The sequence below is a fragment of the Ochotona princeps genome, chromosome 8 (assembly GCF_030435755.1).
Source record: "Ochotona princeps isolate mOchPri1 chromosome 8, mOchPri1.hap1, whole genome shotgun sequence".
NCBI lineage: Eukaryota > Metazoa > Chordata > Mammalia > Lagomorpha > Ochotonidae > Ochotona > Ochotona princeps.
Window position 1 is genome coordinate 16164677 of NC_080839.1, and position 26355 is coordinate 16191031.

Below are 26355 nucleotides of genomic sequence, written 5' to 3' on the forward strand. Positions count from 1 at the left end.
TGTGCCCATTTTCTTTCCTGCTGCCCTTCCCAGGAATGTGCCTCGGTGTCAGGGTGATGTTCTCACGGCCACAAAGCAGCTATGCTTTGCAACCCCACGGTGCTGGGTGGCTGCTAACATCCTCAAGCTATCTCAGGATGCAGAGTGGAGAAAAGGCCCAATTCAGGCTCAACAGCATCCATACAGGGGAAGTGGCTTAGCTGAGGTCAGGCCAGCCTTGGGTCAGACTGTGGTCATGTGAGCTGGAGCAGGGGACAGGGCTGCTCCAGAGATTGGGGGAGGGGGAAGAGGAGGATGTTCCAGAATTCAACACAGCACTCTTCTCGGTTGTTCGGTTGTTCGCTGTGGGCTCACCGACAACAGAAAGTGCTGGAAGTTCATTGTGCTACCAGTTGAGAATCCCTTATCCAAAATGCTTGGGCCGGAAATGTGTTATTTATATGTCATTTCTGTCATTTCTTTTTCTTTTCTTCTTCTTCTTCTTTTTTTTTTTTTTTTTTGAATATTTGAAGGTGCATAATGAGATGTCTTAGGGAACGGGACCCAAGCTAAACACAGAATTCATTCATGTTTTCTTTTCCATATACATGTGGCCTTCATGCAGGTGATTTTTTTTTTTGCTGTGTTTTCAGTGTTTCTGTGCTTGAACCATGACCTGTAACAGGAAGTCAGCTGTGGATTTTGTTGGTGACAGGACGGTGCAGTATTTCAGACTCGGGTGGAGGACATGCAGTCCGTGGCAGGCACTGGCTGAATGCTCCCAAAGGAAAACCCAAGAGCCTGGAGGTGATGGCCCCAAGTCACCCAGCCCAGCTGGACACGGAGCCAGAGTCCTTCCTGTGCCATATCTCCCCTTTTATGACTGTGTGTCCATGGTCGTCAACCTGGATCCTGGCCAGGCACCTTTAGCAGGTGCTCTGCCCCTCAGAGACTTCCTGTTCCTTGGCTTCCATTACTCCTAAACCAACCAACCGTTTAACCCTAAAAGATGGCTGGCCCTTCCCTACCTGCTGCAATGACCAAGCACCTGTTGAGCTTCTCGATGCAAAGATACCAAAGACTTGCCAGTTATTTTAATTATCTCCTGCCCCCATCCTCGCTTCTGGGTACTTACCTCAAGTGGTAGTTTAGCACAGGCATTTTTTTTTTTAAGATTTATTCATTTTATTGGATTGGAAAAGGAGATCAGATTTATGGAGAGGAGAAACAGAAAGAAAGGTCTTGCATTCGCTGGTTCACTCCCCAAAAGGCCACAATGGCTGGAGCCTAGCTGATCCAAAGGCAGGAGCCAGGAGATTCTGGGTCTCCCATGCAGTTGCAAGGTCCCAAGAATTTGGCTCATCCTCTGCTGCTTTCTCAGGCCACCAACAGGGAGCTGGATGGGAAGCAGGACAGCTGGGACATGAACTGGTGCCCATATGGGATCATAGCACTTGCAAGGTGAGAATTTAGTAAATAAGCCATCACACCAGGCCAAGGCATTTCCCGATTGACCAGGTCAGTGGGAGCTGGGCCCTTCAATGATGCTGAGGTGTTGAACAAACTATACCATCTAGCAAAGGTGAGGATCATCCAACCTGTGGACCATAGCCCTGTCTAGTCTCACCCTGCCAAGGCAACCACGAGTGGGATCTGAAATCCACTTAATCTATGCCAGCCTAGTTTTTTTTTGGGGGGGGGGGAGGTGTTTGTTTTTGAAAGTTCTGTCCAACCTAAATGGCTGGAGTTGAACAAATCCAAAGCCAGGAGCCTGGAGCCTCCTCTGAGTCTCCCACACAGGTGTAGGGTCCCAGGCCATAGCAGGGAGCTGAACGGGAAATGGAGCACCTGCTGGGACATGAACTGGCACACACATGGGATGCTGGTGTATCCGAGGCGAGGATTTAGCCAAAAGACCAATGTCCCAAGCCAGGGTAATTTTTTTTTTTTAATGTTTATTTTGTGGTCAGTGTTGATGGCTCAACTGGCTAGTCATCTGCCTGCAAGTGCCAGTGTCCCTTATGGGTGCTGATTCGTGACCTGGCTGCTATACTTTCCATCCAGCTTCCTGCTTGTGTCTGGGAAAAGCAGTTGAAGATAGCCGAAAGTCTTGGGATCCTGTACCTACATGGGAGACCCGGAACAAGCTCCATCTCCTGGCTTCAGATCAATTCAGCTCCAGCCATTGCAGTCACTTGGGGAGTGAACCAGCACAACTTTCTGTTTCTTCATCTCTCTGTGGATCTGCATTTCCAATAAAAGTAAATAAATCTTTAAAAAAAAAAAGACTCATTTGAAAGGCAGAGTTACTGAGAATGAGAAAGAGACAGAGAGATCTTCTATCCATTGGTTCATTCCCCAAATGGTCACAATGACTGGGGTTGGACCAGGCTGAAAGCAGGAACCAGGGTCTTTTTCCAGGTCTCTCATGTAGGCAGGGACCCAAGCTCTTTGTTCATCCTCTGCTGATTTCCCAGACTGTTGGCAGGAAGCTGTATGGAAAGTGGAGCAGCCAGGACTCAAACCAGAACCTATATGGGATGCTGTTGCTGCAGGCAGCAGCCTAACCTTGTATGTTGCAGGCTAATTTTTAAGATGATCATTTTTGTATGGCCTACAAATAATGTTATAAATATCCAAATGGCCCCTGTCAGAAAAATGGTTCCCCACATCTGCTACAGCAAGGCCTTCTTGAGCCAAAGGCTGATAATAGGGGAAGTGGTGTGAACTTGGTTGTTTTCTACCTCCTGAAGCCCCACTTCCACAGAGCCTTTTGCAAGAGCCATGTCTGGGCTGCCCACCCAGAGCCAGGATTAGGATGATTTTAAGATTTTAGCATAGCAGGCCAGTGGAACTTCTGCATAAGCCTGCACAAAACATCCACACAATGGATGCCTCCACCTTGACCGCCAGGAAGGATCTGTCTTGCAGGCAGTGGCTGTTCTTACTTGGCCAACTCAAGGATATTCCTGGTTTGCTTCACGCAGCCCCACTTGAGGACTATCAGTCATGCGCACTATGGCTCATGTGCTACGCCTCCTGGTGGTAGGGTGGGACGGCATTGTCCACAGTCCTCTGCCCAGACCCTCCTGTCAACAAGTGGCAAACTATTGATCTCTGCAACATTTCCACTTTCAAGATATTTTCTTTATATTTATTTATTTTTATTGGGAAGACAGATTTACTGAGAGAAGGAGAGACAAAGAAAGATTTTCCATCCATTGATTCACTCTCCAAGTGACCACAATGGCTGGAGTTGAGTCAATTTGAAGCCAGGAGCCAGGAGCTCCTTCCAGGTCTCCCACATGGGTGCAGGGTCCCAAGGCTTTGGGCCATCCCCTGTTGTTTTCCCAGGCCACAAGCAGGGAGCTGGATGGGAAGCAGAGCAGCCAGGACACAAACTGGTGCCCATATGGGATTCTGCACTTTGGAGGTGGAAGATTAACCCATTGAACTATTGCACCAGACCCTGCAAGTTATTTTCTAATATACTGTCCTATTTGTCCCTCCCTCCAGAATATCCCAGTTTATAGAGGAAGTAAATAATTGAGGTTCCCCGGGCACTTGTCCAAGGATCCTGAGTACCAGGACCCCCGAGTTCCAGGGTTTCTGAGGTTGACCCTTCTTTCATGGTGTGGCTGCAGATCCTGGGTCATGCCCCTCCCCAGCTCCACATTCGTGTGCCCTGGCCAGCTGTATGGACAGAGAAAGCCTCAGGATGCTGTGAATGTGTCAGGAGACCCCACAACAACAGGCTGTCAGCAGAGGGCACCACGGGCACATGGCACTCAGGCTCGTGGGAGGTCCTGAGCCAGCACAGTTAGAACCACGACACAACAGGATGGATGTGGTGCTGCCCTCCACCGTCGACTGTTGACAGAACCCCACTTGTGCTGTTGGCAGAACCCCACTTGTGCTGTTGTTGGCATGAGCCTGGCTAAGTGAGCCTGTGTATCAGAGGCTTATTTTAAATGAACCAGTAGTCACGGTGACTTAAAAAGATTTCCTCCACAAAGTCAAAGATCTGGCTTTGGCAATATGAGTAATGCAATCAAAGCGGCCTCTTGATTAACCCAATCAAAAGTGTTGAGGCACTTGTGGCTTAGCACTCAAGCTTGGAAATCTCATATTCTGGTTCCAGCCCCGCCACAGCCTTGCTGTGTGCTCTTAGCACAAAGGTGAACCTCTCTGACTCCTGCTTCTGTGGTTAGTGAGGAGATTACAATCATATGTGCTTCTTAGAGCTTTTGTAAATACACATGTCTGTAAGTGGCTTCCTCTACTCACAGCTCACACTGAGCAGCTGACAATGGTTACTCTGTGATTTAAACTTTTTCCTAAAGGGGAAATTTTCCTCCTTCATGTTGGTTTCTTGGATTACAGGATATTTACCTGTCATGAGCACTTTTTTAAAGATTTATTTTATTTCCATTGAAAAGCCAGATATGTAGAGAGGAGGAAAGACAGGGAAAAAAGATCTTCTATCCAATGATTCACTCCCCAAGTAGCTGCAGTGGCCAGAGCTGAGCCAATCTGAAGCCAGCAACCAGGAGCTTGCTCTGGGTATCCTACGTGGGTATAGGGTTCCAAGGCTCTAGTTCTTCCTCTACTGCTTTCTCAGGCCACAACCAGGGAGCTGTATGGGAAGCAGGGCTTCCAGGATAAGAAGTAGCGCCCATGTGGGATCCTGGCACTTTCAAGGCAAAGACTTTAGCTGCTAGGCTACTGCGCCAGGCCCCAGCACTGTCTTCTTCTTTTTTTTTTTTTTATTGAAGATTTATTTATTTTTATTGGAAAGGCAGATTTACAGAGAAAAGGAGAAACAGAAAGACCTTCTATCTGCTAGTTCACTCTCCAGGTGGCCACAACGGCCAGAGCTGAGCCGATCCAAAGCCAGGAGCTTCCTTGGAGTTGCCCATGTGGGTGCAGGATTCCCAAGGCCTTTGGTCCATGCCCCATTGCTCTCCCAGACTGTAAAGCAGAGACCTGGATGGGAGGTGGAGCAGCTAGGACATGAACCAACACCCACATGGGATCCCAGCACTTGTAAGGTGAGGATTTAGCTGCTGCGCCATCGCCCAGGCCCAAACAATTGTGTCTTATTCCCACTCATGATCCTGGCCATTTGGGGATCACAAATGCAAATAATGCATTTATTTTTAAAAAGTTACAGAGTGGGGAGAGAGAAAAAGAAATTTTCCCTCTGCTGGTTCATTCCCCAGATAGCCACAGCAGCTGGGTGAGGCCAAAGCCAAGAGCCTGTAATTCCATCCTGGTGGCAAGGACCCACCATTTGGGCCATCTTCCGTTTCTGTCCCAGGCACATTAGCAGGGAGCTGAAGCAGATGTAGAGCAGCTGGGACAAAACCATGAACCTTGTGGGATGCTGGCTGCCGAGTTAACCTGCAGAGCCATAACTTTAGCCCCAATATATATAGTTTTAATCTGAAACAAGAAACTTTTCTGACAGCCCCATCCTTAAAGCCAACTCTTTCTGTTAATGTCCTTGAATTTTTTTCTCCTTTATGACCTAGTTTTGGCTACTTTCATTAGGTCTACAGAAGCAAATGGCACAGTTGCTACAGAGTTATTCTCATGCTGTGGAGAGTGAGAGGGATATCTGTTTTCCAAACAAAACGAGTTCGTGGTTACTGTTTAACTTTTAGACTATTACATAGCATTCTACCATGCTTTTCAGAGTACGTACCGCCATTCCATTCAGAGCAGTAAAAATAGAAAATTGGTATCCAACCAGGGCCTCTCCTTCTCAGCAGCCCTGCAGAACTCATGTTACCTTGTGATGCTCACTACTGTTGGGGTTCAGCAGCCAGCAGAGGGGTTCTGAATTTTCTCCTGTGAAATGGGTTCTGGCCCCACTGCTGCATGCTTCCCTAGTCCGGCCAGCTCAGAAGCAAGGGTCGAGACAAGCTGCAGCAAGCCCCAGGCTTCTGCAGCCATCACTGTGCTTGTTTCCCAGCTGCCCTATACTTGCTCATGATTGACATGTACTGAGTGGTCAGTGGTGTTTGGATTGAGTTGTGGATACTCCACTTCCAGTCCAGCTCCTTGCTGATGTGTCCTGGAAGACAGGAGAAGATAGCCCAAGTGCCTGGGGCCTCTAACAGCCACACAGGAGACATGGTTCAGGCTTGGGCTGGGCCAGGCCAAAGCCATGGAGCTTCCACTAGGTCTCCCTGGTGGGATATACTTGGGCCACCTTCTGCCGCTTTCCCAAACACACTAGTAGGGAGCTGCACTGGAAGTGGAGCAGCCAGGATTCAAACTGGCTTTTGTATGGGATGCCAGCTTTATAGGCAATAGCTTTACCTACTACACTACAGTATGCTGGGGCTTGAATCATGGGATGTCAAGCGTCACAGTTACATCCTCAGCAGGTGAGTGAAGGGATGGGAAGGGCTTAGTGCTGCTGAGGCATGTGTGCTGGGACGGTGAACGCACAGTGTGATCCCTGGAACCTCACACGCCTCTGCACTGCCATCTGTGGGTTCCTCACAGACGGTCTTCTCTGCCTTCCTGCAAAGACCAGCTCCCCACCTTTCGCAGGGGTCCTGTGTGACTCCATCCTCTGGGACCCTCCCCCTTCCATTCATTCTTTTCTTTCTTTTCTTAAAGATTTATTTATTTTTATTACAAAGTCAGATGTACAGAGAGGAGGAGAGACAGAGAGGAAGATCTTCCGTCCGATGATTCACTCCCCAAGTGAGCGCAACGGCCGATGCTATGCCAATCCAAAGTCAGGAGCCAGGAGCTTCCTCCAGGTCTCTCACGTGAGTGCAAGGTCCCAAGGCTTTGGGCTGTCCTCCACTACTTTCCCAGGCCATAAGCAGGGAGCTGGATGGGAAGTGGAGCTGCTGAGATTAGAACCGGTGCCCATATGGGATCCTGGCGTGATCCAGGCGAGGACTTTAGCTGCTAGGCCACGGCACCAGGCCCTTCCATTCATTCTTGATGTGTTCTTGTCCTCCAGTTCCAGTTTGGGGCCTGAAGCTTTCACAGTTGCTGGGGGCGGGGCACAGAGACTTTCAGAGAAAGTCAGGATCATTTGGATGGATACATTGCTGGGAAGCCTTCCAGGGGCTGCACCATTGAGGAGCCATGCGGAGTAATCCTTATTAGTTTTTGCTGTCAGTCTACTTTCTCATTCTCTTGCCATTTAAAATTTGGGATGTAACTCATGCAGAGTGAAATCCATTGTTCTTACTGCGTGGTCTGTGAAGTCCGAGGGATGCATCAGGAACAAGTTCATTGTTTCCAGAGTCTCTCCCACACCCATTGGCAGTGGACACCCACCTTCTCCTGGCCTCTCGCTGCTCCCTCCAGTGTTAACTTTTTGAGATGGTCCTGGCAGTGGTGCTGTGTACTCTGCAGCATTTTGAGCCTGACTGTGCTCCCTTAGTCTGGTACATTTGCAGTTTGTCAATGAAGTTGTATTGCCTGCCTAATTCAGTGCCCAGTGCTGGAGTAGCTGAGGGGAGGAAGGCCGTTTCCTGCCTTCAGAGACCTCGTGGTCTGAGGATGGGCACTCGGTTCCGTCGTTCCATGCCTTTCCCTCCACTCTGAGCATGCACGCTTTGCCCAATCATGTATTTTGCTACAATTAACGTGGCCTCCCAGCCACCTGTGATCCCCCAGAAACTAAAACATTCAACCTTCTTGAAGAGTCAAGAGCAAGGAATCTGAAGCCAGGTTGACCGTTTGGGTTCAGTTGACCCAAACTGAACTAGCATCTCTGTGCCGTGTGTTGGACTTGGAATCTGGCGCAGAATAGGAACAGAAGAAGTATTTGTTGGATGGATGAATGAATGAATGAATGAATTTCTTATAAGGTTTATTTACTTTAGGGACTACCGCAATAGCTGAGCCATCCCCTGTCATAGCACAGACAGAAGTCCCCATCCTCCTTCCCTCTCCTCAAATGCCTACCCTTGGGAAGGAGAGGAAGCCCACTGGGAGAAACCATGACTCCTTAACCGGGGACCTTCTGAGTGGGGGGTCAAGTCTCTGGCCCTCAGATCCCGGGAGGGGCTTGGACAGGAGACAGAAAGTCACAGGGCTGCAGGTCTCGCCATAATGATTGTGGATTTTTGCTTTTTTAGAAAAGATTTATTTTATTTGAAAGGCAAAGTTACAGAGAGATTTTCCACCCATGGTTTACTCCCCGAAGTGGCTGCCAAAGCCAGGAACCAGAAGCTTCATTCTGGTCTCCCATGTGAGTGTTGGGGGGCACTTGGGCCATTCTCTGCTGCCTTTCCAAGCATTAGCAGCAAGCTGGATAGGAAGAGGAACAGCTGGGACTGGAACTGGCACCAATTTGGGATGCCAGTCCTGCAGACAGAGGCTTAGCAAGCAGTGCTGCAGCACCAGCCCCATCATGATGATTGTTTTGCATCAGTTACTTGTCTGCTGGCTGTCTTCCCTCGAGGGCACACAGTAGGATTAGCAGAGATTTCATGGTTGAGTGAAAAAATGCTCCATGCTTAGGAGAATTGATTAACTGGGCAAGGGAAGTAGCATTTGTCATTCATCTGGGTTGTATCTGCAATGCTGAATCTTCTCCACAGACTCTCGAGTACTGCACAGTGACTGCTGGAAGTAGGTGTGTCTGGTCAGTGCACTCAACAGAAAAAAAAAAAAGCCAGATTCAAAATAGTGAAGAAACACCCACAGTGGAGCCAGCTCCAGAGCTTACTCTGATGTCCAAGTTCCACCATTTCCCACCACACACTGGGAACGTCATGTCGTTTAAGAATAGAAATCTCTACCATTGAGACTTAAAAATAAAAACAAGAGTATGAGGATTCAGACAGATGCTCGAGCTGAGCTTGAGTAGCTTGCTTCGTGGAGCTGCACAGACTGACTTGAAGATCTACAGGATGTTTGTTCTGTTTGCAGCAGGCTCTTGTACTTTTATGCTTTTTAAAATTGGGTTTGGGTGGGCCCGGTGGCGTAGCCTAGCAGCTAAAGTCCTCGCCTTGAACGCCCCGGGATCCCATATGGGCGCTGGTTCTAATCCTGGCAGCTCCACTTCCCATCCAGCTCCCTGCTTTGGCCTGGGAAGGCAGTCAAGGATGGCCCAATGCATTGGGACCCTGCACCTGCGTGGGAGACCTGGAAGAGTTCCTGGTTTCCGGCATCGGATCGGCGCGCACTGGCCCGTTGCGGCTCACTTGGGGAGTGAATCATCGGATGGAAGATCTTCCTCTCTGTCTCTCCTCTCTGTATATCCGGCTTTCCAATAATAATAAAATCTTAAAAAATTAATAAATAAAATTGGGTTTGGGAGCATTTCCGTAATCCAATTCAAGTCATCTCTTTTATAGCACACATTACTCGTGGCTCTGAATAAGCAACTAATTCAGCTGTCATCCCTGGCTTGGGCTGAGGCTCCGACTGCTCCATCTGCAAACTGTGAAAGTTATCCCAGTTGGCTAGGGGTGGGGGGCTACTGCCACCCGCTGAATGAGCAAGAAGTGGATGGGATGTTGTGTGAGAGGGGATTTCACCAGGGGGAGTGGGTTGCATGTTAGTTGCCCTCCAGCTGCCACAAGGAGACAGAGCCTGACAGAAAGACTGTCTGGAGAGAGGCCGGCCAAATCACACATGGCTCTTTCTGTGCTGCAGAGGTCAGCTCCCAATAGAGAGACTCCAAGGGGACCAGTTTATGTGCTGCAAAGCCCCATCCTGTCACTTGGGGATCAGTCAGTGCGTGAGACAGGGCCAGAGTGGAATTGGGAAGGAAGGAGGCTACAGTCGCCCCCTCTGGTCCTCACATTTTTGTGCTTTTAGATACCCCCTGCAGGCTCAGAGCCTCCAACTTTGGTCAGGGAGTTGGTGCAGCCTGACAGTGCCCAGGAATGGTGAGCAGTCCTCCATGGGTGACGTTTATGGGCACTACATGTGGCCATTCTCTGTTCTCTGGGCCAGACATCTGGGGAATTGATCAGTAGCTGCATAGATGTACACCTTGGTAGGTGGAGTTGGTGTGGCTCTTACTGTTTCAGACTATGCCTGCTTCTCTGAACATTTTCTGTTGTTCCTGGGTCACTTGGCATTTTAAAAAAAGATTTATTTATTATTACTGGAAAGCAGAGAAAGGAGAGACAGAGAAATATCTTCCATCTGCTGATTCACTTCCCAAGTCACCACAATGGCCAGAACTGAGCTAGTCTGAATCCAGGAGCCAGGGGCTTCTTCTGGGTCTCCCACACAGGTGCAGGGTCCCAGGGCCTTGGGCTGTCCTCTACTGCTTTCCTAGGCCATATGCAGGGAATTGAATGGAAAATGGAGCAGCCAGGACACAATCCAGGGCCCATATGGGATCCTGGTGTATGCAAGGTGAGGATTTAGCCACTAGGCTACCATGCTGGGCCTCACTGGACATTTTTAAACTCTTCAGGCAGATTGCCCTTAATGGCAAGGTGACATAGGCCATGCCCATGGCCCAAGGACCAGGAAGCCGTGCTATAGATGAAAGCTTCTCTGCAGTAGGCCTGTTTACTTTTGAGGCTGGGGACTGTCCAGTGTGGGGGAGGGTGCTGGGTAGCATTTCTGGCTGCCACACGTCCCCCCATCTCACTCCCCACCATATATCATAGCAGCCTCTCATGTGGAAAAAGAAGTGTCTCCAGATGTTGTCCCTAGGGAAACCAAATTATCTGCATTTAGGGATCGCCACATGAAAGCTTGGTATTGCTATGGAACCAATGACCCCTGCTGGATGTGGAGCTGTGGCATGGCAAGAAGGCAACTTGCATGAAGGTCCCTAACAGGGAACTCAAGGAGGAATGGGCAAGGATAAGCAATGGGGCAGGTAGCTGTGTGGAGTCAGGCCATCGGGAGTGAGGGCTTCAGGGTGGGAGATAATGATGGTGGGGAGAAGTGGGGACAGGTGCAACATGTGACCGCATGCTGGGTGGGAGGAGTAGCCAGCTGGGAAGTAGCTGGGAGGCGTGCGGTAGCAGAGAGCCTGGCTGGCTCTCCTGGGGATGTGCTCAGCCTTCTGCCTCCCATTTGCCAGGTCAACCTTGAGTGCTGATAGCACTCTAGATCCTTCCAGATACTTGACTGCTTTCCTCCTGACCTTGTAGAGAGAGCAGGGTGAGCCTGACAGGCAGTTGAGTTCCTAGGAGTAAGATTGGTTGATCATTTACCCAGTCAATAAACATTGAACAAGCATGGGTGTTGGCTGGGGCTGTGCCACAAGGGAGGGACTCCATTGATCACCCACGCACGTGGTCTGCATGGAGAGACAGAGGTCACCAGTGCAGCCAGCCATGGGACAGTGAAAAAGGCAGGATGTGCTGTCAGACGCCCTGTGTCTACCCCCAGCTCTGTCCCTTGGGCAAGTGAGCAGAGGGGCTCAGTTGCGGTGGTTCCGTCTGTGAAGTGGGCTAGAGAGGATCCTCGTGCTCTGTGAGTGTGAACTGACCTCCCAAGCACTCCCTGATAACTATTGTAAATGTTCATTCTCAGGCATGAGAGCTCCCTGGACTTTGAGAGGGTAAAAAAGATCCTGAAGGGGGAGTGGCTTCACTTCACTCAAGTGACTGTCTTGGGATGGATCTTCAAGGGCTAAAGGGACCTTCTCAGGACATAAGAAGACAGTTGTGGGCCTGGGGGGGGGGGGCGGTGCAGTGAGTGAGGGTCTGGAAGAGGAAAGAGCAGCTGGAGTCACAGATTGGGAGTGAGCAGGACTGATGGGGCCGCCTGCTGGTTCCGCTCCTGAGGCTGGACACAGGGACCTTGAGAAGGGGAAGGAAGCAGGTAAGGCAGTGGCAGAGGCCTTGGCAGCAGCCACGGGACTTCAGAGTCCAGGGTCACTAGGTGTGAGCAGAAGGGTCTGCCAGCCACTTTGGCTTGGGCCTGTTTTCACTTGTGATAGAAGAACCAGCTGCTGTATTCCTGTTAGGCAGCTTTCAGAGAGCAGAAAGCCAGTCTGTCTAGTGTGGATCCCTTTGTGATTAAATGAGGGCCAGACATGGGGATGCTGGCTCCAGCTCATGTCAGGAGAAGCCAGGCGACTGAGCAGAGGCCTCCCACTCTTCATGGCCCTCAAGGCCAGCTCTGTCACCACTCAGAAAGTCACAGCTCATTGGAGCTCAGCAGAACCAATTGATTATGAGATCTGTCTTCTGCCACTCCTATGCTGTCCACCTGCCCCTCCCTGTGCTGTTCAGGGGCTATACCTTCCTGGCAGATGGGCTTGGTAGCCAGGGCATCTGTGTCCATGATTGGCACCATGCCCAAAGCCAAATCAGCCTGTGCTGGCTGATGTCCCTCACCACCCAGACCTCTGGCCCAGGGTCACAAGCATCTTCTGATGGCCCGGACTGTGACGTCACTACTCTGACACATCATCACTTAGTGAATGCGTCCTTATTGATCACATCCTGCTGTGCCAGGCACAGCATGTACAGTTATGAATTAGCAGATGCCAGTCCTGGCTTTGTAGCACCTGCAGAAGACCTACAGGGGCAGTGGATACCAAACAGCCCATCCAGGGGTGATGGACGGGAATCTAGCGAGTACAGGGAGTTTGACCATGGAGACGAAGGAGAGGAGCTTAATGTTAGCTGGCCGCTGAGGTCAGGAGAGGCCTCTAGGAAGAAGTGCTTCATCCTGGGTGTATGAGAATGCTTAGGAGTGAGGCAGGGTCACTGGGAAGACCTCCCTCACCAAGGTGGCCTGAGACCAAACCCAGGGAACTTTGCCTGGTGGCTGTGGCCCTACTGCTTGCCTTCGCTGGATGGATATCCTCCCTTCTACCCACAACCTTCTTCAATTCCCTTTGACCAGATTGCTCCTACACAAACCATCATGCATGCCTTCATAGAAGCTGGCTTGGCTTTCCACGTCCAGAGGTGGCCAAGCTGACTGGGCTCCAGCCCCTGCTTTACTTAAACCCTTGGAGGTCTTGAGACCTCAGACAAGCAGGTAACTAATCGCCTGGTGCATTGGGGTCCTGTCTGTGAAAGGGTTCCCAGGACATAGGGAGCCAGGTCTGCAAATGCTGAGGTCAGGGCCTGTGTGAGACAGGGGGTTGCACTCTGCCCTCCCCTACAGTGTCAGAACCTGAGTTGCCTCTGGGTTTCCATGGAAACCTAATAAGTAGGAAGTGCCCAAGTGTTACCCAGCTGCAGCTCCTGTGGCAGAACTGACCCCTGCTTTGGCAAAATGACATGTGGACTGGGTGTTCCCGGTGCCGCCTCTGTATGCTAGGGAACTGTGGCTTTGGGCATCCTCAGTGTGGTGTCTTTTGTAACCAAGCAGGCTCCCTGCAGGGACCTGGAGACTCTATGTGGTTGTCACTTGAGACACCATGGATACTGTGGGACTCAGACCAAGGCTGCTCCCAGTGGCTTGTGCCTGAGTCAACACCTAGGGTTGCCTTGTCTGCTAAACCCCTCCACCTCTGAATCCGGTCCATTCATTCATCTGAAACTATGTGTTTATGAATTGCTGTGAGGAAGGTGGCAGAGACGTAACACTGAACCCCCCCCCCCAAAAAAAATCATCCTTTGCCATCAGGGGCACTTACAGTCCTACGGGGAGCTGGCTCTGAGGATTCGCAGGCATTAACCATAGAAGAGGGAATAAATATTCCAGAAGGAGAAGATAGCATGGGCACAGGTGAAGTGGAGGGAATGGGGACAGGTAGAGCCATGTTGCACAGGTCCTTAGGCATGAGGTCGCCATGGCATCTGGTGACCCCAAGCAGCCCTGGGCAGAGACCTGTAAGAGCTAAGGATGGTGTGGTTCTTCTTCAAAATCAGAGCCAGCTGCAGGTTCACACACGCTGTGACTATGTTGATTGGAAGAGGGTTGGTTGCAGGAGGCAGTCATGAAGGGGGTGACATTTGAGGGAACTTTAGAGGGAAAAAAAGAACCATTAATTTCAAAAGCATAGAGAATGACCAATAGGTGTCTTCTGTCTACTGGTTCACCCCTCAAATGCCCAAGATAGCTGGGCTGGGTCAGGCCAAAGCCAGGACCCCGGAACTCCATCCAGATCTTCCACATGCCTGGCCAGGGCCCAAGTTAAGTACCGGGATCTGCTGTCCCCTAGGGTGCATGTTAGCGAGCAGCTGGAACCATAAGTGGGCCAAGATGAGCCCAGGCTCTCTGGCTGCAATGGCATGTGGGCTATGCCAAACACCACACCTGAGCGAACTTTATGGAGGAAGGTTTTTGATGTTACACAGGATATGCTTAAAGATTGGCAGCCACAGAGGAAAGCTGACTTTTAATTTCAGTGTTCTTGGCTGCTCCGCTTCATTGTCCACCTCTCCGTTTTGGCAGCCATGATTCCATTACTGCTCTGGCATGAAAGCAGGTGGGTGTGGGCTGTGATTGGACGTGAAGTTCCCCAGGACACCCTGGCTGTGAACAGAGCACCTTCAGGGCAGTCATGAAAGTGAATGAGGTCTCCCCAGACGCAGTATATCCTCTGGCCTAGAGACGTACCCCTGGCATATAAGGTAGACATCTTGTTTCTGACAAAATGAATGCAAATCACAGTTCTCTTTTCCTCTCTCTCTTCCCTCCAGGCTTATATTTGGCACCCTTTACCCTGCATATTATTCCTACAAGGCCGTGAAATCAAAGGACATTAAGGAATATGTAAGTAGCTGTCTGGAGGGGGTGGTGACAGGGTCAAGGAGGGATGACTGGGCATGTGGTGATGGGAGATGGGGATGCCATCCTTGCTGCGGACGCCGGGAGCATCCAGTGGAGCCCCTCTGCCAGCCTTCTCATGAGACTTTGCTGGTGCCCTCTGGCCAGTCCCATCTCCTCCTGTGATGAGGTGAGGAAAGGGAAAAGATACAGCACCCAGAAGCAGAGACCCCTGGGCCCCTGCTGCATGCCACCAGCCTTGGCTTCTTTGTCTGGGGGACACCCTTTCCTTAAGAATCCTGAGGGGACACCCAACAGACCAGCTTCAGGCTCCTGGTTCTCCAAGTGTTCTAATATGGGACTCATATTTTTTAAAATTGATTTTTAAATGATTTTTGAGACATCTGAAAAGTTGTGTTTGTTTGAAAGGCAAGGAGACAGAGATACATACACATACGCGTGCGCACGCACACACACACACCCCACCCCCATTTACTGGTTAGGAATAGGCCAGGCTGAAGCCATAAACCTAGAAGCAAGACCTGAGTCTTCTCAAAACTAAATTCTGCCACCCCTACCAGGGTGTACAATAGCAGGAACCTGCAATTGGAAGCAAAGCTGGGACTTGAAGCAGGCACTCTAGTATGGCACAGGACATCCCAGGTGATGCATTCACTATTCTGCCACCTGTCCCTCCCTCCACTTCCTCACACATCACTGAGCAAGTCTGCCATGGTGAAGGATAATTCCGAGAGAGCTTAGAAAGTCATCGTTTTTTTCCTTGGACTCCCACCAGGAGGTGTTGGTGATGAGACTAGCAGCCTGCAGGCCTGACTGCCCGCTTCCCCATCCCAACTGCCCTGGGCTTGTGTGTTGCTGCCTCAGTTCTGGGACTGCAATGAGAGAGCCAGGTCCCCTAATGGATACCAGATGCTGGCATAGATGGAGCTGTCTCAGACTATGTGCTATATACATAGCTGTTCGATCACAAATCTAGAACCTCTTGCTTCTCAGTTGCCTTGTCACAGGGTAGTGTAGTTGGCCACCTCCAGCAGCCCTCCAGCTCCCAACCCCTTCCCGCTGCCCACAGCCCTAGAGGCTGTGCCGGGGAAGACAGTCACCACAGTACAAGATCCGAACCTCTGACAGGCGGATGCAGAAATTCAATCCTTCCAGTTCATCCGGGAGAGATCAAACCTTTACTAAATTGGATTTTTTTTCTGTTTCTGCTATGATGAAACTCACAGGAGCCTGCTTTATGAGTAGAATGGCAATTTATTAATTTGTGAGGAAAACTTCTCATGGACCCACAGAGCAGCTGTTTGTGTTGGCTGCAGATCATACGCTTTTCCTGGTAGGGAAAACTCCTCGGGGGTTAAGATGACAAGATGCTGGTCTAAAAAGAAAAAAAAAAAAAACAAGTGGAAAAACAGAGCTACTGCCTTCATCTGTACAGACCCAGCATGTATGCATGCACGTACGCACACACTCCTGTCTTTTGGCTAATAGACCCACTTACCTACAAGAAGCCTGAACTCTTCTTCCTCCCTGTGCAGCTCCAGACACAGAGGTCAGTGACCATTGGCCTGTCCTCACCAGCCCCTGTTCCTTCCTTTTCTACTGCCACTCGGTTCAAAATGTTGCAATAGCATGGCTGCAGCATTTTTGTTTTCTTTTTCTGATTGTCGTAACAAATTGGGGAGCATTGTGTCCTTGGCTTTTCCCACTCGTGGATCGTGGGGGTCACCCGCCTTCCCTGGTGCACATCCCTTCAGCCTTTTGAGCCAGCAGCCTGGCAGTGCTCTCCCCCCGCCCCTCCTCTGTCTCTCTCTCTCTCTTTCTCTCTCTCTTTCTCTCTCTCTCTGTTTCTCTTTCTCACCATTCTTCCCTGGTCACAGCTGGGGTAGGTTCTCCACTTTGAAGGATACCTGTGATTACACAGGGGCCACTGGGATAGTCCAGGTGAATCTGCCCCCATGTGAAGGTCCCCAACCTCGTGACCCTGTAAGCCCAATTGACCACAAGGGTATCAGGATGTGTGTGCCCCTGAGGGGCCTTTGTCTTGCCTGCCACACCTACCAGCAGGTTCCCATGCTTGCTGGTCCTCCTTTCCCACTCTGCACTCCACCTGACAACCAGAAGCCTCTGACGAGGGGACCCACGCCTTTCTCTGCCCCTGGCTCACCACTGCCTCCCACAGTGCTTCGCTCCCTCTTGATCTTGCCCCTTTCTGCTTTGCAGCCACCTCCCTTCAGGTCTGCAGTGCTGTTGTGCTCAGAACACTAAGACGTGGCCTGGGGCCCAGGACTACCAGGGTGGCCTGGGGGTTTGCTGGAAAGGGAGGGATCCCAGGCCTATCCCACCTCCTAAATAAGAGTAGGTGTGTTTAACAAGAAGCATGATTTGTGATGGCCAGAGCTTCTTGGTGTCTTTCCAGATTTACTGCTCGAGTCCACAAAGATTTTTGGATGAAAATTTAGAAAGGGATGGAAGAGAAATGGTAGGATAGCTGCAATGTTCGAGAAAGATGCTCAGAAATGCGAGGATCGGGGCTTGGCAGCGTGGCCTAGTGGCTAAGGTCCTCGCCTTGATCCCATATGGCCGCTGGTTCTAATCCCGGCAGCTCCACTTCCTCTCTATCTCTCCTCCTCTCAGTATATCTGACTTTGTAATAAAAATAAAATAAATCTTTAAAAAAAAAAAAAAGAAATGCGAGGATCCAAGAAGGTGGTGGTGCTAAGAGCTGAGTTTGCACCACAGGGAGGGTCTGCTTAGGAGGCCTTTGCCACGTTACCATTGTGGACCTTGGCTGCTGAGTAGCCCGGAGACAAAAACCGCCCTGACAGCTGCCTCTTGGCTGTCTAACAGTTGCATCCACACTATTCCTTTGGCCTTGCAAACAGCCTCCCAACAGGAGTTCTGTAGCACACATCCACTTCTCTGGTCCAAGTTTCTACAGTTGCTGAGTCCAGCTGAGGACCAGCGTGCTGGGTGAGGGCGTCTCTTGCTCCAGCCATGACAGAATCCAGGCTCAATGCTCCAGAGACTGAATTGTCCAAGGAGCCATCAGCCACCCTGTCCTGCCGTCTAATAGCATGGAGAGAGAACTCCTTAGAGTGCAGTTAGCCAAAATAGTTAACACAGAGAGGAATGAAATCTGGAGAGAAGCTGTAGTTCATGTGCAAGCAACTGTCATGCATCCATAGCTAGCATTCCTTTGAAAAAGGTAACATCAGGAATTTTTATGTGAGTGTTCAATGTGGCGTTTGAGACACTAGTTAGGATGCCCATATCCCATATTGGAGTGCTTGAATTTGAGTCCTGGCTCCCCTCCTGGTTCTCATTTTGTGCAACGCAACAGGTGATAGATGGTTCAAGTACTTGGCTTCCTGCCGCACATGTGGGAGACCTGGGTGAGCTTCAGCTGCTGGTTGTGACCTGATTCTGCCCAAGCTGTTCTCAGTGTTTGGAACTAAGCCAGTAAGCAGGAGCTCTATCTCTCTCCATCTCTGTTCCTCTAATTCATTTTTTAAATTATAATTCACACAATTATAAAATCACATGTTGAAGGCTAATTCATTAATGAATGAGGAAACTAGTAAGGTGTTAAACAGCTCAAAGGAGGCTTGAAAACTTGCACGTGAGAGGTGATGAATATATTATTAGCTTGCTCTGATCATTTCAGAATATACTATATCAAGGTAGCATGTTGGGGGTGGGCATCGGCCTAGTTGTTAAGACGCTCACATCCATGTGGGTGCGCCCCAGGTTTGATGGCCTGTCTCCACCCCTAACTTCAGCTGCCTGCTAGTGCTCACCCAGGGAGGCAGCAGTGATAGAACTCATGGTGGAGCCTGGGTTGAATCCCCAACCTCCTGCTTCAGCTCTAGCAAGGGGCTAGTGCAGGCATTTGGGGAGTGAGCCAGCTGATGAAATGTCTTTCCCTCCCTTTCCTTCCCTTCTCTCCTCCCCTCTTCTCCCTCTCCTCCCTCACAAGCCCCTAAATAAATAAAATCTTAAATATATATATATGTATTTTTTAATGTGAATTATACCCTAATAAAAAAGTCAAAGAGTGTATACACAGATATAGATATATAAGCAATTAGGAATGTTGAAGTGAATTGTTAGTATAAATTAAGCTGCTATCCTGGAGATAGAGTGAAGAAATAATTTGTCCACTGGACAAAACTCATTTGCATCTCTTTAGACAAAACTATTTCCATTGTGATCTATGAGAAAGACAAGGCAAAGTAGACAGGCCAGGGTTGGAGTTTGATTGCTGCCAGCAGGCTTTTGTCTGTGACTTTGCCCTGTGGTGATTTAGTCTGGGATTATTGGCTTGACTGGTGGGAGCTCCTTAAAGGGATGGAGTTTGCCTGTGTGAGATGGGCTGTTGCTGTTTTTAAGAATTGGCTCTCTCCAGCCTTGGGAAGCCCCAGATCCCTGCACATCAGGAAGATAAAAAAAATAGGCTGAACAGTGGGGAACACAGTGAGTTAAACTTCCAATCTGGCTTCTTGCTGAGGTTGCTAGGAGGCAGCAGGTGGTGGCCCAAGTATTTGGGTGTCTTCCACTCATGTGTGAGATTTGGCAGAGTTCCTGAATCCTGGCTTTGGCCTGTTCCAGCCTGGCTGTTGTGAGCATGTGGACAGTGAACCATGGATGGAAAATCTCTGTGTCTGTATGTCTGTCTCTCTGTGTTCTACCTTTCAAGTAGAAGAAAATAAAAAATAAACATTTAAAAGTCAGAAAGCAAGCAAATGGGATCAATCTGCTGCCCTTGCACACGTGTTGCTTGAAGGTGCTCGTCCTTCCAGGCTCAGTGCCCTGCTTGAAGTCCTGCCAGGTGGCAGTTTCCCATGCCCACTCTCTGTGGGCCTCTCTGACCACAGGGCTGCCCATTGTGAGCTCGTGTCAGCAGTGGAGGTGGAGGAGTCATCTTTGAACCAGGCTCAGACTGTTTCTTTCTCCATCCTTTGGTGTAAGGGATTACTAATGAGACCAAGGTGGGACCCAGATGCAAGTTTTATGAAAGCTTGAAAATGTTCATGGTAGAGGACCCAGCATGATGGTTTAGTGGCTAAATTCTCACCTTGAGTACACTAACATTCCATGTGGGTGCTGGTTCATGTCCCAGCTGCTCTACTTCCTACTTGGCTCCCTGCTTATGGCCTGGGAAAGCAGTAGAGGATGGCTTAAAGCCCGAGGACCCTACACCCTTGTGGGAAACCCAGAGGAGGCTCCTGGCTTCTGGGTTTGGACCAGCTTATCTCTGATCACACTTTGGGGAATGAGCCAGTGGATGGAGGGTCTTTCTCTCCTTCTCTCTGTGAATCTGCCTTTCAAACAAACAAACAAAAATACTAACTTTCCAATAAACATAAATAAAAATAATGTGGTTTTTTTTAAAGAAAATGTTCATGTTAGAGGAGGATCTGTAGGGAAGCAGAGGCCCTGGCAGTGACAGACCAGCTGCCTGCACAGCCCCCGGGAGAGGCCTTTCACAGGCTTTGTGGGACTCTGGGAGCAGGAGCTGATGGATCGCACACTTTCCCACTGGCCTCTCGGGTTCACAGAAGGTCCCCGGGCCTGCTCCCTGCCAACTCAGAAGCCTCTGGCTGTGGCTGAGGGTCACAGCTTCTCTCCTGGATCCTGCTCCTTGACATGACCGCTGACAGCTGCTGTAGCTCACTCGCTCACTTGCTCTCCCCATCTTCTTGAATGAAGGTCAAGCCAGTCAACTCTGCGCCCTATTTTGGAGGAAGCTTTGGATTGATTTCCTTGCAGCAGGGAGAAAGTCATCATCCTTAGACTTCTGGGAGGCACAAAGGGGAAAATCATTTCCTGGCGATTTTAGATGAATATGGTTTCCAGCTCTGAGTCACCAACATTCTCTGTCAGGTTCAGTGAGTCATTCCTATCTCCTGCTTTCTGCAACAGAGGGTTTTAAGGTACAAGGGCATGTGATGGGATCTTCTTCAAACTCCTTTGCCATGGCTCTCGGGCAATGGCCCAGCCTCTGGCCAGTGTGTCTATCTTGCTTCTCCAGGCATCCTGCTGAGATGGTCTCCTGAGCTCTCAGTCTGCCCTCAGCGACACAGAGCCCATCCCTTTCTCCCTAAATTGGCTCCTTCTTTATTTACTTGTTGGTGTCGTTACTGAATCAGAGAGCCTTCTCTACATAAAAAAAAAAAAACACATTTCAGATGTGAGACGAGCAGTAGCAAGCAGTAAGAATCCACCTGACAGGCCAGATGGGCCTCTCAGCAAAGCACTGCGAACCTGGTCTGCATTCATGCTGTAGTTTTCAATTTTTGAAGATTTATCTTTATTGTAATGGGCACAGTTAGAGAGAAAGAAGGAGAGAGATTCTGCATGTACTGGTTCACTCCCCCAATGGCTGCAGTGGCGAGAGCTGGGCCGTCTGAAGCCAGGAGTCAGGAGCTTATTTTGATCTGCCATGTGGGTGCAGGGGCCCAAGCACTTGGGCCATCTTCTGCTGCTTACCAAGGCCACAAACAGGGAGCTGGAGTGGAAATAGAGCAGCCAGGGTTTGAACCAGTGCCCATATAGGATGCCAGCGCCTCAGGTAGAGGCTTAACTTGCTATGCCATGGAGACAGCCCATACTGAAGTTTTTATAGATGTGGAGTCACAGTTTTTTTCTTCATGCTCCCTTCTGTTTCTGGGATATTGCTGGGCATGACTTTAATCAGCACAGTGCTATATTTATTTGAAAGGCAGAGTTAGACACCCCTCCCCCCCACACACACACATCTTTCATCTTCTGGTTTACTCCTCACATGGCCAGGCCAAATCCAGGATCCAGGAGCTTTTTCTAGGTCTCCTTAATGGGTGCAGAGGCCTAAGCACCTGGGCCATCTGCTGCCTTCCCAGGTGCATTAGCAAGGAGCCACATTGGAAGTAGGGCAGGCTGGCTCCCATAAGGAATGTTGGTATCACAATGCCAGCCCCAAAATTCACATTCTTTAGTCCCTCTCACACACAGGCCAATGTCCAGCTTCCTGCCTACCAGTGTGGGTGACCCTGCAGTTATCAGTCACTCATTTCCTGATTTTACCATTAGGTATGATGCTAGTTGAGGGGTTTCTTGGTAGGTGGGCTTTTTCAGGTGGATTAGTTTCCTCTCCATGGGTGCTCCTGCTTTGCCAAGTGTTTTATTTTTTTTTTCAATCACAAATGGATATTGAGTTTATTTATGACTGATTCAGTTCCTTTAATAATTTTTACATTAAGCAAAATGTAAATTTTTAAGTTAAGTTTTTCATATTTGAAATTGAGTTATTCCACTTTTTATTATGGGGTTGTAAGGATTCCTTTGTATTTGGATTTAAGTACCTTATCAGATACATGAATTGTCAGGATTTTCTGCCATTTTGTGAGTTGTCTTTTTTTACTCTCTTGATTGCAGTTTTTGGAGTATAGACGCTTTTTCGTTTTAAAACTGTTTATTTAAAAGTCACAGTTACACAAAGGGAAGGGGAGACAGAGAGAAAGACAAACATCTCCGTTTTTCTGATTCATTTCCCAGATGGTTGCAACAGCCAGAGCTGAGCCAGACTGAGACCAAGAGCCAGGTGTTTCTTCCAGGTCTCCCCTGTGGGTGGCAGAGTCCCGAGTACTTGAGCCATTCATGACTGCTTTTCCAGATGAATAAGTGGGAATTGGATCTGAAATAAAGCAGCCAGGTCATGAACCCATATGGAATGCTGGCATTGCAAGCAACCACTGTATTTGCTATGTCACAATGCTGACCTCTATTTTTTATGAAATTTATTCTAGAGGGAGAATTATACACAGGAAGCCAGAATCAGAGAAACCAGTATCTCTTTCCCTCTGCTGATTCATTCTCCAGATGGCCACAAATGCCAAAGCCAAGAACCAGGAGCTTCTTCCTGGTCTCCAGACATGGGTGGCACAAGCCCAACCACCTGGGCCATCCGTTATTGTCTCACAGGTCATTAACAGGGAGCTGGGTCAGAAATGGAACAACTGTAACAGAAACTAGCACCCAGATGGGATTCTGGCACCACAGGCAGCAGCTTAACTGCTACACCACAACACCAGCCCCAGAAGCTTTTAATTCTGATGTGTCTTTGGGATGGCTTGTAGGATGGGAGAGGGAGGGAAAGTCAGGAGACAAGGAAAGCTGTTAAGAGAACCTTGCAGTAGTTTTAAAAAGAGGACCAAAGTCTTAGGGGAGACAAGCAATGGAAATGGCAAAGGAGAGTCCCATGGAAGAGACTTAAGGAAAGACTCGGCTTCTGCGAGGGGCCCTGTGACCTTCCCATGAGACAGTATTCTTCAGTAATCATTGAAGGTGACTGCTCTTCCATCCCAGAGAGGCTAGCCCAATTCAGGTTCATGGTCTGTGTGGAGGCTTACAGCATGGCTCACCTGATGTTGGTCCTGCAAAAATAGCCCGAGACATTTCTGGGCTCAACTGTGAGCTCTTGAAGGCTACCAAGGGCTCAACTGGGCTTTGCTCTTGACTCAGTGATGGAACATCATGGAATGGAACTGGACTTGAGTTGAGGCAGTGCAGGGTTCTGGTTCCATATGTAGGCTGCACTGTCTGGACCTGTTCGTCACATTGGGTACCCCTTTTCCTTGACCTTTGCTTCACCTTTGTCTCTCAACAGGTCAAGTGGATGATGTACTGGATTATATTTGCTCTTTTCACCACAGCAGAAACATTCACTGACATCTTCCTTTGTTGGTAAGTACTCAAGGATTTGGGAGGTTTCAAGAGATAGCTTTGCCCTTGTCAGGGGAGAGCTGGCAAAGGGCTGAAGCCTCAGACAGTACCCCAGGCCACAGATGCAAGCACAGGAATGTTATTTGGAGCCCTTTTATAAATATTTGCTTATTCAAAAGGCAAAGTGATATCAGGAGAGAGAGGAAGGAAGGAGAGTCTTCCATCTGTGGATTCATTCTCTGGAAGGCCTCAACAGCCAGAGCTGGGCTGGGCTGGGGCCGGGAGCTTCATCCAAATCTCCCATGTGGTTGTGGGGGCCCAAGCACTTGGATCACATTCTCCTGCTTTTCCAGGTGCATTAGCAGGGAATTGGATTGGACATAGAGAAGCTGAGACTGACAGAGGCACTCTTATATAGAATGCTGGCATTACAGACAGCAGCTTAACTTGCTGTACCACTATGCTAACCCCTACTCAGATCATTTTTAGTAAATTAGTCTATGAAAGTTGTTTTTCTGTTAATATTTATTGAATTACCTTCTATTGAATTACCTTATAAGAGCAGGTTTTGTTCTAGGTCCTGGGGATATAGTCATGGGTCAGACACAATTGCTCAATTAATGGAATTGGGAAAGAGGCATTCATGTGTCAGAAAGAAACCAAAGAAACAATATGCAGGAGCGTGTAATAAAATCCCTATCCACGCATTTCGCTAACAATGACAGCTGTGCGTCCTTGTTGAAAAGTTATTGTTTTAAAAGTTATATATGCTTGAAGGATGCAAGGAGGCAGGTGTTTGACCTAACAACTCACACAGTGATTGGGCCATTCCTGTCCCACATCTCAGTGCCTGACCTCAGCTTCTAGCTGCAACGTCTGCCTCCAGCTCCCTGCTAAAGCAGACCCTGAGAGCAATGCTGATGGCTCAGGATGCTGGACTCCCAGCCCTGCATGGGAGATCAGTGCCGAGTTCAGGCTCCCAGCTTCAGCCCCCTACGACATTGTGTGCATTTGAGAGTGACCCAGTAGATGAGAGCTCCTTCTCTCTGTCTCTCTCTTAAAAAAAGAGAACTTAAAAGGGTGTGAATCTGTACACTTGTGAATGTGTGTTAAAGATGCTAGTTAGCCAAAGTTATTTCCACAACATGGGCTCATGGGGTTAGTTTTGCATTTGCTCTGTTGTGTGAATGTTTTGCCTTTAGAGAAAATAAACTATTTCCTTATCAGAGGGGAAAAAAAGTTCTTGTCCTAAAAGCACTGATATGAACTTGCACTTGGAATGCCCTAAGTCAAGCAACAGACCTAAATACCGTTCCTAGAAGTCCTGGTAGGGTCAAGTTTTGAATTATCTGGCTGTGTAGTTTTCCTCCAGCAGCAGGCTGGCATTTACCTCCAACCAGGGAGGTGATTTGTCTCTGCCATCGTGGCCTCAATGTGTGGGGACAGAATCTGAATTTCCTAATTCCATAAGCCCATCTGCCCTGCATTGTACCCAGGCCATGTAGCAGACTCCAGATGGGGTTCCGTGGCGTTCAAAGGCAGCAGAGAGCTCTGCCGAGCCAACCCTTGTGTCCCTCAAGCATGAGAGGCAGGCACCAAGCATCCAGCCCTCTTGGGCAGAGCAGCCTTGGGGAGATTCCTGTGTGAGTCACAGAGAGGATGGCCGTGGACCTGGCCTAGTTGTCCCCGCAGAGTCAGTTAAGTAGCCTGACGAGAGCACACCCAGCCCATGTTCCTGACCATCTCATGAGCTCCTGGGAATGTTTCTGCTTTCACCTGCTCCTCCCAGCATCAGCAGCATTTCAGCCTGGCCATTTTTTTGGTGAGGTGGAAATCCTGTGTAGGGATGCCAGGTTCCTCCCTGGGATGCGCACTGGAGTGTTAGTTTCAGGTTTAGTGCATACACAACTGCTGCTTTGGGAGTTGATTTACTTTTCATCTGGGGAAGCATGCTGGTTTTCTGTTGCTGCCATAACAAATGAGCACAAATGTAGCAGCTCAAAGCAACACAGGTTCATTTCCACAATTCCTCTAAGTCATGGGACTAGGTGGGATCAACTGGGTTCTTTGCTCCGAATCTCACAGGGTCAAAATCAAAGTGCAGCCAGCCTGGGCCCAGATCTGGGGACTCTGTGAAGATTGTCCTTGCAGATTCACTCGGATCATTGACAGAATGCAGTTGCTGGTGCCTGTGGGCCCAGGGTTTTCTCAGCGTGGGCCCACTCTTCACCTTCAGTCCAGCTTTGACACACCGGCCTACCCATCCATAACACATTTCAGTGATTGAGATTTTAGGACTCGCAGAGGGGAGGCCCTGACTTTAACCCGGAAGCCGGGATATTTCTGCTGTGGAGGACAAGTGGTGTTTGAGTGCCCAAGGGTGTGCCAAATCATCTTTACTGCAACTACTGTGCTTTGCCATTGGCACATGAAGGCAACCACAGACAATACATAAGTGGCTAAGTATGGTCTCATGAGGAGAAGGCAGGGTACCCCAGGGACCATAGCCCTGAGGCTTAAGGACTGTGTTTTCAGCCCTGGCCAGTTACACTCCTAAGCTGCGTTTGTGCCCATGCTATGGGCCTCCCCATTCCAAATTTCACTCTCTTGTGCTCTAGTGATCACTTTGATACTCAGTAGTAAGTACTAGTAAGTGCTATTGGTGGTAAGCACTTAGTATTTAGCTATTATCTGGGGATCACTTGGGATAAATAAGGCCCCCAGAGGTCTTCCCATATGTATCTAGAATGAAGGAAGGGGAAAGGGAGAAGGTTCTGGAAAGGTGGTCTAAGGGTTGTTCTAGTACAGATACTTGTAGAGTCCACTGTGTGCTAGTTCTGTGCAGGCACTGGGTGGCTTAGGCACAGCCAGCCCCTCTCTGCTGGAAAGAAAGTCAACGTGGGGTATGCACAGACCTTTCTTTCCCTTTGTAGTTTTTCAATAGAGTTTCCAGAATGAGTAAGTAAAGCAAACAATCAATCGAAAGACAAATCCGTCGGTAAGCCAGTAGTGTAGCTGTGA

The 26355-nt window shown here is 49.2% G+C and overlaps 1 protein-coding gene across 5 annotated transcripts in view; it reads left to right on the top strand.

Moving 5' to 3' along the window:
- REEP1 (receptor accessory protein 1) overlaps positions 1-26355 on the top strand; it is a 102958-nt gene that overhangs the window by 40601 nt on the left and 36002 nt on the right. For all 5 annotated transcript variants that reach the window (XM_058667655.1, XM_058667656.1, XM_058667657.1 and 2 more), the window contains exons 2-3: positions 14547-14619; positions 23279-23355. In XM_058667655.1, the coding sequence (XP_058523638.1) occupies positions 14547-14619; positions 23279-23355 (150 nt within the window). The remainder of the gene's footprint in view (positions 1-14546; positions 14620-23278; positions 23356-26355) is intronic.